Source organism: Rhamphochromis longiceps, linkage group LG8 (genome assembly GCF_057381845.1).
Source record: "Rhamphochromis longiceps isolate RC_006_pf linkage group LG8, R_longiceps_female_GT1.1, whole genome shotgun sequence".
NCBI lineage: Eukaryota > Metazoa > Chordata > Actinopteri > Cichliformes > Cichlidae > Rhamphochromis > Rhamphochromis longiceps.
The window spans coordinates 30845509-30854739 of NC_140564.1; the positions used below are offsets into that span (position 1 = coordinate 30845509).

Sequence of the window (9231 nt, forward strand, 5' to 3'; positions counted from 1 at the left end):
CAGCTGGCTCCTTTCAGTGTCGAGCTCTGCTCTGAGCCCCTCTCCTGATCTGTAATGCTGAGCCCAGACATCCTCCAGACGAAGCTCATTTTGGCCGCTTGTATCTGCGATCTCATTCTTTCGGACACTACCCAGAGCAATAGGTGAGGTAGGAATGTAAATCACCAACTTTGCCTTCCTTTGTTTTTTCTTTATGCTTCTGTAGAGCTGACAGATTACCTCAACATTTCCATGCACTTGTATTCCAAGTTTGGTTTTGCAGCTTGATGTGCCCTGTTCGAACAGCACATGGGTGGGACTCCTGCTGTGCCTGAGATGATCAGATTAGAAATATTTACTCTTTGACATCATAAATGGTCAAGAGTAGGGAAAAACCTGCTTGAAATGGTGCTGAGGTGCGTGCACGCGCTCACCTTTGAGATCTCACATATTGTTAGAAAGTCGGTCAATGTTTACTTTCAGCCGCTTCCTCGTCACAAGGGGTCGCTGCAGCATGTTTTACACCGGATGCCCTTCCTTATTCAACCCCAGAGGGGATTTGTGTCTCCAGCCGAAGTCAAACCAGCAATTTTATGCTTGTCATGCAAATATAATTGCCAGAAAATAAAGAAAGCCCTAATCGGTCCCCTTCAGTTATTATACCTTGAACAATGGTTTACCTTGAAGTAACCGGCTATCCAGACAGCAGAAACGCTGTTTGACTTCCTGCTCTGGTCTCAGTTTTACATCGTGGCATTTATTGAAATGCAATCCAACTTTTTCTCTCAACAGTGACTTTTAACCTGCATGTGATAAAGAAAATCAGAAAAATTCAGGCATCTAAACTACAGACAGACACGTTACCTTGAAATAAAACAACATTTTTAGCCAGTCTGATAAATTAACCAGAATATAAAGATGATAATTATCTTCAAATTTAAAGTGACATAAAGCCACTGTAACAAAAAGTGGTTTATTCTCCAAAAGCGACAAGCAAGACGTGACAAACACTACAAAGATTACCAAAGAACAAAATATTACAGAAGTTGTTCATAACCGTACATCAATACGGATGCTAAGGAAACGCCTAAAATGAACACAGTTTTGGCCCCGGAGAGCGCTGATAAACGGAGTAAAAACAATGGCACGCGAAAGAAATGAAAACATCACCTCACTGATACGATGTCATTGCAAGATGAGCCAGATGTGGAAAGGACATCGAAAGCCTGGTGAAGGGAAAATTAACACTGCTTTGTTTGAGCTGGTTTTTGTCAAGCAAATCTGAAGGATATTTACATGGAGATTTGATCTGGATAAAAGTAGAATCGAATGAGTGATACTACGCCAAGAAGACTAATGAGTCCAGGATGTCTTGCTTGCCTCTGGCCCATCCCCCTTCTTCGCCTCCCCTCCCCTCCCTCATGGAAAGTACACAGAAGTTCAAAATGACATTTCTTCTCCTCCTGCCCCTTCGCCCTGTGCTAGTTTTTCTCATCCTTCTTCTCGTCTTCGGAGGGGTACGAGTGCCAGGTGAGCCGTTCTTCATAGAAAGAGATGACCACTTGCGGACACTTGACGTTGGCCTCTTTCGCCGGCACAAGGTCCGCTTCATCTGAATTTTTCCTTTAAAAAGGGCAAAGGAAAAAGTCATTTAACCTACTGTAGAAACGCATTTAATGGCACATTTGAATTCCCCAACGTGTGGGGCAACACTTACACACCATTTCATGAGGAACATGAGTTCTCCTGTGGAATCTGTGGCACCGATAATCCTTTCTGGATCCAGACCTCGAGCAAAGCCCCTTAACTTCTCTGTCTGAGGATCAAGAAACAAAATAAAACTTAAATCCATCCTAATACAGGATGCCCACAGAAAAACCGTCAAATCGGAGACAAAAAGATTTCTAATCAATCATACAAGACATTTCTGGTAGGTCCTGGGAGGAACAGGGGGAACACTACCAGAGCCCAACAAAACAACCTCCAGCTGGTTACTCATGTACACGGCTCTGACCTAACTCAGAGCCCAGCACTGCAGTTTGACTGGTATTCACAAGAAAAACACATTAGAACTGGCAGGTCCACAACTGGCACCCTGCTCTCTTCACAGATAAGAGGAAGAGGTTTACACTGAGCATGTTTGATAGATGTGAGAGTCTTGAGAAGTGGGTCAACAATGATTATAGGGGGGACTTCTGGGTTAAAGGTACTGGAATGGAACCCTCACACCTGGTGTCAAACCACCTTAAGCTGGTGCAGAGAGCCCAGGGTTTGTCCTGCCCAGCCTCATAGTCCTAAACGTTGAAGGCATGGAAGCCACGGAAAGCCCCTCATGTTCTGACCTGAATCCAACAGAGAACCTCTGGGACACTATTGGTACATCAAATGGGGCTAAACAGCACCACAGACTGATGATTCAGGTCTAGGAGGAGGTGAAGAAGCATGCCCAGATGTTGTTGGGAATGCATACAGGAACTAATCCTGTCATCACTGGTTATCCTGGTTTCCACTGTTATCACATCATTTTGTTCTCAAGAAATTAGAAACTATTTCCTAAAAAGTTGGTATGTTGTGTAAAATGTAAATAAAAATGAAACACAGTAATTTGCAAATCTCACAAACCTATATTTTATTGACAACAGAACACAAAAAAAATTAGCTTGTTTTGAATTTTATCGCGGCATTGAGTTTTTATTTACATTTTACACAACATCCTGACTTTTTGGTATATCAGGTTAAGTGCTCCTTTCATTTTTTCTTAACAGTGAAGTGTATTTTTAGATAACTTGGCATTAAACGAGACTCATGGAAAAATTGGGACTCACATCATCTTTCTTCTTCTTTGATTTACTGTCGTCTCCTTCTGCTTCTCCGGCTGCCTTCCTTTTTCCATCATGTGCTGATTTCTGGGACTGCAGGAACTCTGCAATCAAATCTGGACAGTCCAGGTTGTCTTCTGGTTCCCACGTGTTATCTTCACTGTAGATTTAAATACACGAAAATATGATTTAACTCCTCATTTAGTTGCTTGTGATGTTTACAGTCAAAATATTCTCCACTATCATCATGCGAAAGCTGCTTCCAGAGTCCAGCTGAGTATCACTGGAGTCTGATAACATAGAGTCCTGATGTTTTTCTCACTTTTTGCAAAGATACTTACACAAGCTATACAATAACTTTCCCTCACACAATGGCTCTGGGGAGGCCAGTCCATTTTTAATACAGGTATTTGCTGTGTTTTTGGCATCGTCTTGCTGAAAAATTAGGCCACTGCCAGTCAGATTGCATGTCAGATCAAAGATCTGATGTTTGGGTGGGTGGGGGCAGATATTGAGTCCAGATATTTTGACAAAATTCCCAACATCAGTGATTCAAATGCAGCCCTACACCATGACTGAACCTCCACCGTGTTTTAACGGTGGGCTGTAGACACTTATCCGTACATACTGACATCAATTTGATCCAAAAATTTCAATTTTTGGATTCATCACTCCACAACACCTGTTACCACTGATTTTCAGTCCAGTTTTAGAGTATTTTGGTAAGTCGGCCTGCTTCCCTTCTCTGATGCCTCCTATGAAGGCATCAGAGAACAGCAGATCAGACTTTTTAAGGACCCACCCATGGCAATATATGCCGATTTTCTGGCTAATAGTTCTTTAGAAATCTCTTTGTTGGTACAAAAACACTAATGTGAGTAAAACTGTGTTTTCTTTGGCATTTTTTTTAAATGATTTGATTTTAAGCTGCATGTAATGACATCTAACTCTTATAGCAGCTGTTTTCAAAGTCAACATGTGGCTCCTTAGAGTTCACGTTCCCACACCACAGACGTGAACCTTTGAAACAAATATGTTCATTAAAACTTTGAGGCACATATGACTCTACCTCCATTAAAAACACCTGTTAGATCTGAATCAGATCTAGCAGACCGCGCTGCCGTAGTACCAGATACTCGAAACCTTTAATGATGCTAGAAAAACATTAAAAACCCTTTACAGAAAACCAACAACAGCAGGAACTAGGGCTGTGCGATATGACCAAAATCTCATATCCCGATATAAGAATTCTATCGTCTCGATAACGATATAAATCACAAAAATGTAACATTTTCTGTAAATTCTGTGAATCTCGGGCAGCTCGACTTGCGGGAAGTTTTTCCAGCTGCGCGTCATGTAGCTGGAGTCAAGTGTTTTAACTGATGCATGAAACGATACATTTTTAGACATAAGTTGTAACTGCCGCCGTTTTCTTTGTGAGTATTTATTACACGGCGTGCTGCGGGGAAAAGCCTGTTCTAAAGTTTGAGTCTAAGGTTTATTTTTTAGCACCTGGCGGCTCTTTTTTACTTCTCATCCGTAAATAATCTGCTCTTTCACGTTATTCAGTTTATTTTGAAAAGTCTCAACAGGATCTTGAGCTTCATTGTGAAAGGTTTATGTGGAACATAAACAAGCGGACACGCGATGCTGTTACTGTTGTTGATGCTAACGACAACGCATAAAAACAGGCGCTTGTCCGTCTGTGTGGTTATATTAAATATAAGAGAAAGAGAGAAATTAATATAGCCACTACAGTGACCATCAAAACAATGAAAAAATATTGCCGAAAACAGTTTATTTTGCGACACCACGAAACAAACGATAGCGTAAAATGAAACGATAGACGTTTTTATATCGTCATCGATATATATCGTTATATCGAACAGCCCTAGCAGGAACCTTAACTTTTGCATAGCTCATGTTAAGAAGTGCATCTTTCATCTGGCGTTTGTTTGGCAAATCTGGGTTGTCAGGTGAAGATAAAAGTGTGAATGAGCTGACATGAGCCAACCAGTGACCCATGAATTAATTTTTTAAACACTTACTTAGAGAAGCCTTTCCACTTAAGAAGGTACTCTACTTTGCCTTTCACCACCCGTCGATTCAGAACCTTTTCCACCACATATTCTTCCTCCTCTTCTTCTTCCTCGGCCACTTCATCTGGCTTCTTGTCCTTCTTCTCAGCCGAAGTCATTTTGCTCTCTGTCGGTTTGCAAACAGGGGAAATGAGAACACATCTGTGGCCCCAGATGCCTCAGTGGCTTGAAACTGAGAACTCTTACTGCCTGCAGAGTTAAAGACGCTGACATGTGTCTGCCGAGTTCAAATGGCATCACAAACACTTATAGAGTCACGTACACGATTCATTTCTTGATAGACACCTTAATCGCACAACGACAAGTGAAACAGAAATTCATGTTAGGAAATAATGATGTTTAAAACCTTCTGTAACAGTGGGACCATCGTTAGAGGGTTCTGTAGTAAGGCTCATACTCATCAGGTAGACCTGGGGACCCGCAGGTGCCTGGTCAACGTCAAGATTGTTGCATGTTGGAAAAAAACAGCATTGGAGAATGGGATTCAATGACGAGAAGCATGAGAGGCAATGCCGATTATTACAATCAGCTTATGATTGTGGGTTTTTTTTAAAGGTTTAAGAGCTTTTCTGTCAAAGAAGTGATTGTCTAATCTACATTGCCTCATGTTAACCATGATTTATAACCTTATATGACATGATATAAGCTCACAGAATGGTATTTCCATGTGCTTCTGCCGAGTGCAAAGTAAGACAATTGCATATACAAGCCCCAGCAAAAATGATGGAATCACCACACTTGGAGGATGTTCATTCAGCTTTTTTTCTCTCTCTTTTCTCACTTTGCTGCAAATAAACAAATCTCTGATATTCTGGCTTCATTACCTTAATAAATTGCATTTTTTCCAGCTCAAGTAGCATAACCATAGTAAATGTACATATGCAAAAGTCTGCAAAAGCTGTTGATGGTGAAGCGTGACCCTAATGAGCTTAAAGAGGGAATCTGACTAAAGAGGTTGTTCTCAGTTGTGTCTACAATTTGGATCATTCAAACAGAAAACTCATGATAGAAATGCACAGCAACAAGCAAAAAAAGAAGAAAAACTATTTAATGTTTGTGACAGAAGTGGAAGAGGGGCTGATTGAAATGGGATTTCCATACAGGAAAATAAAACAAGCTCAGAGTGGGCTAACAAAAAAAAAAACAATCATGGGTGGTGGATTATTGGATTAAAGAGATGTTCAGTGATGAATCTGGGCTGGTCGAGAAGGTGATGCTGGAACTTTTGCCTGAAGAAAACAAGCAAATATCCCCACTCATTCATGGTATGGGGTTGGAGGACAGGTGGAGAACAAGAGGAGGCGGCAGTAACAGTAACTGGACAGGTGTATGCTCAGATTTGGGACTTTTCTCATTCCGTGATGAAAGGTTTTGGTAATGATAAGGTGTGCAACCTGCCACTGAGGAAAGAGTGTTAAAGGTTTTTCACTTCAGGGACGAGGTACATCAAATGTATGGTGGAAACTGAAGGAAGTAATGGTTCATTCTGCAAAGCTGATCTGTCAGATCTTACTCATGCCTCAAAGAATTAAGAGTACTAAAATTGTGATGTTTTTGTTATTGATTCCACATTTTTCATTTCCCATTGATTAAAATAATCCCATTGAATGTGTTTGGTGTGTGCTTCATGAGAACAGGTTGTCCAGCTATTAAAGAACAATAGATTTTACCATATGTGTTATATATTTTATTCTAGGTTCAACAAAAAATGAGTATGCATCCTCCCAGTATGTCGATTCCAACATTTCTGGCTTTATTCATAATTTAGTCGATTAATAATAAAGCGGAGGCAGAGTAGGGAGGCATCTATGGCCGTACATGTAGCAATCAGCATCAACAACGTGAGATTTGCAACACCTGGCGGCGGCTGAGCAGCAGCGTGGAGGGGCTAATTAAAAAAGAAACTGGACTACTTTGGGGGAAAGGGGCGTCGTCGCGGTGTAAAATACTCCTCTGTGCTCAGTGTAGAAGGGATTATTTTTAACGTTAGCAGAGAGCGAGAGGCAGAAGAAAAGAGCGCACGACAAAAGCCTTGCAGGGACCCACAGTGTACTGCTAGCTGGCGATTCCTCCATATTGCCTTCGTGGTAGCAACTAATGTAGCGGCTCAGGGATGCCTGTCGGATGTAAACACCGCGAATAACCGCGCAGTATGCGGAGCTAGTCTCCTGAGCAGGTGTCTTTTTAATACTGACTTAAAATAAACCTCCCAGCTAGCTAACGTTAGCCTCATGCACAATCCAGCGTTAGAGCACCTTTGGAAGGAGGAGGGTGAAAAAATGGAACTCACCGATGACTTACAGTGTAATCGGTTTGTTTTAAAACTTCCGCCCGAGCCGAAATGAAACAGCTACGGCTATCGCAGGTTTACGGTAATAACGTTTGTGTCGGTTTGTTGTCGAAACACAGAGCCGCTACCTTCTCCACGGCGAAATGTGTCGTTTCCGCCCCTTCGTCTGGTGTGAAGGGAGCAGAAGAAGGAGGGGGGAACGCCCGCTGGAGCGCGAGGAGGAGCCCCTCCGCAGACCGCAAAGCACGCGGATGGAACGCTCGGCGCCAGCACGCGCCACTCGCGCTCAGTGCGGACGATATACAGATCTACGGAAGCAGCATGCGCGCAAACGGCGGGCTGGAGATGAACGAAGCGGACCTCCCTGCGTTATAAACACAGGTTATAGATGCTCGAGGTGCTTTATAAATCTGTGCACAGCTGGATAAATACCCAGGCGGGGAGGACTACCAAGCGGTACTGCCGGGGTCCCAGGGAGGCGGCGGGCGTCCTGAGCTAACCCTGTTTAAATACAGTGTTCTTTATATCACAGAAAAATACACGAAATAAATACATAAAAAGATAAAGATGAAAAATGATTAGACAAATAAAACTGCAACGATAAGGGACCAAAATTGAGCGCGAAAGACCATAAATTATTATAGTTTTGTGTCATGAAAAATGTTTACATCTCTTTGTGTTTTGGTTAATTGCATTTAATTTTAAACATGACTACATGAGCAATACAATCATTTCATATATAATAATGTATCTATAACAACGAGTGTGTTTTTCGTATCAAATACTTTTACTTTATTATTTTAAAAAGCTAAATTTGCAGTACAGGCATATATACACCTTGCATAGATATATAGATATACTAAAGTCTACAGTTAACAGGGAGTGTTTGCAGACCTTAACTAGCTGTGGCCTGTGGCTCATTGAAAGAAAGCATGGCCTCAACAAGTTGAAACAAGGGAAAGACTTTTATAACTACTTTAAACATGGGGTGTGGGAAATGATGCTTGCACCCAGTCAGCTGTGTCTTGGATTATGTAGTTACTCATAGCAACGGCATCCAAATGGAGAAGGCATCCTCAAAATGCGCAACACAACAAATAAATGAGTATGATTTGAACATTTCTGTTTGGTTTCCACTTAGTGGAGGACTCAAGCTTTCAGACACAAACCTGAGGTGTGACTGTTTGACAGCTAATCTAGGAAGAAGAACTGAACAAAATTATTCATTTACCCTCATATTTTATTTGATTTTTTAAAGGTAATATTCTGAATTAAACTGTTAAGTTAAATATTTATTACTTTTATTATTATTATTTATTTGGAAGCACAGTTGTAAAAAATTAAAATGATTAATTATTTATTTCTATTGTTATTCATTATATTGCCCTTTTTAAAATGTATTTATTTTTAATATACACACTTCAGTGATCTAACTAATTCTAATTTTAACTAAAACAACTAGTTTCTACTTATTAATAAATGTACATACACATTAATGTGCCACTGATTATATCCATATATTTTGCTTCCATGGACCCAGACTGTCTTGTAATTTTTAGAATTAGTTCTCCAGGCTTTCTGGGGGTCTTTCATATATTTTCCCTTTGGCTGCTTTTTATTTTTAGGGACTGGGTTGCTAACATAACTACTATGTCATGGTTTGGTGCTGTACTTCAGCCAGTGGTGTTGGGGAACTTTTAAAAACTGATGGAATTATGAATGCAGAAAACTACCATCAGGTTTTGATGTCCTGCCATCTAGCATCTGATAGGCAATGGCTTCATTTTGCAATCATCCCAAAACACTGCCAATGCAGTAAAAGCATACCTGGATAGAAAAACACACAATGCAACTCTATCAGTCATGCACTGGCCTCCTGGAAGCACGGACCTCAATCTTACTGAAGGAATAGCAGGCGTTCTGCTTCGTACTAAAACAACACCCTATAGTCAAGGAGCTGCTGATGTCCTTCTATAGATGTTCTGTTGAGAGTGTATTGACATATTGCATGCCAGTGGGGTTTGTCAGCTGCACTGCTCAAGAA

At 41.0% G+C, this 9231-nt stretch overlaps 1 protein-coding gene across 5 annotated transcripts; it reads right to left on the reverse strand.

Moving 5' to 3' along the window:
• Nucleotides 1–1121: 1121 nt before the first annotated feature.
• On the reverse strand, nt 1122–7371 carry cbx1b (chromobox homolog 1b (HP1 beta homolog Drosophila)). 5 transcript variants are annotated; one of them, XM_085416998.1, is made up of 6 exons: nt 7316–7371; nt 5244–5325; nt 4847–5003; nt 2805–2958; nt 1701–1795; nt 1122–1602 (listed from the first exon to the last, which is right to left on the reverse strand). In XM_085416998.1, the coding sequence occupies exons 2-6, from the start codon at nt 5296–5298 to the stop codon at nt 1461–1463; spliced, it is 603 nt and encodes a 200-aa protein (XP_085273124.1). In that variant the 5' UTR covers nt 5299–5325; nt 7316–7371; the 3' UTR covers nt 1122–1460. The 5 variants fall into 5 exon arrangements, with proteins under 5 accessions (XP_085273124.1, XP_085273122.1, XP_085273123.1 ...); XM_085416996.1 differs by having other exon boundaries at nt 7188–7363; XM_085416997.1 differs by having other exon boundaries at nt 7199–7357.
• Between the last annotated feature and the right edge of the window lie 1860 nt (nt 7372–9231).

Excerpts from the sequence above, each read along its gene's own strand:
- cbx1b (XM_085416998.1), bottom strand. The coding sequence starts at position 5,298 with ATGAGTATGAGCCTTACTACAGAACCCTCTAACGATGGTCCCACTGTT. Across the intron at positions 1,796-2,804 it reads CAAAGAAGAAGAAAGATGAT|ACAGAGAAGTTAAGGGGCTT; the intron begins GTGAGTCCCAAT and ends CTTGATCCTCAG. Across the intron at positions 1,603-1,700 it reads CTCATGTTCCTCATGAAATG|GAAAAATTCAGATGAAGCGG; the intron begins GTGTGTAAGTGT and ends CCCTTTTTAAAG.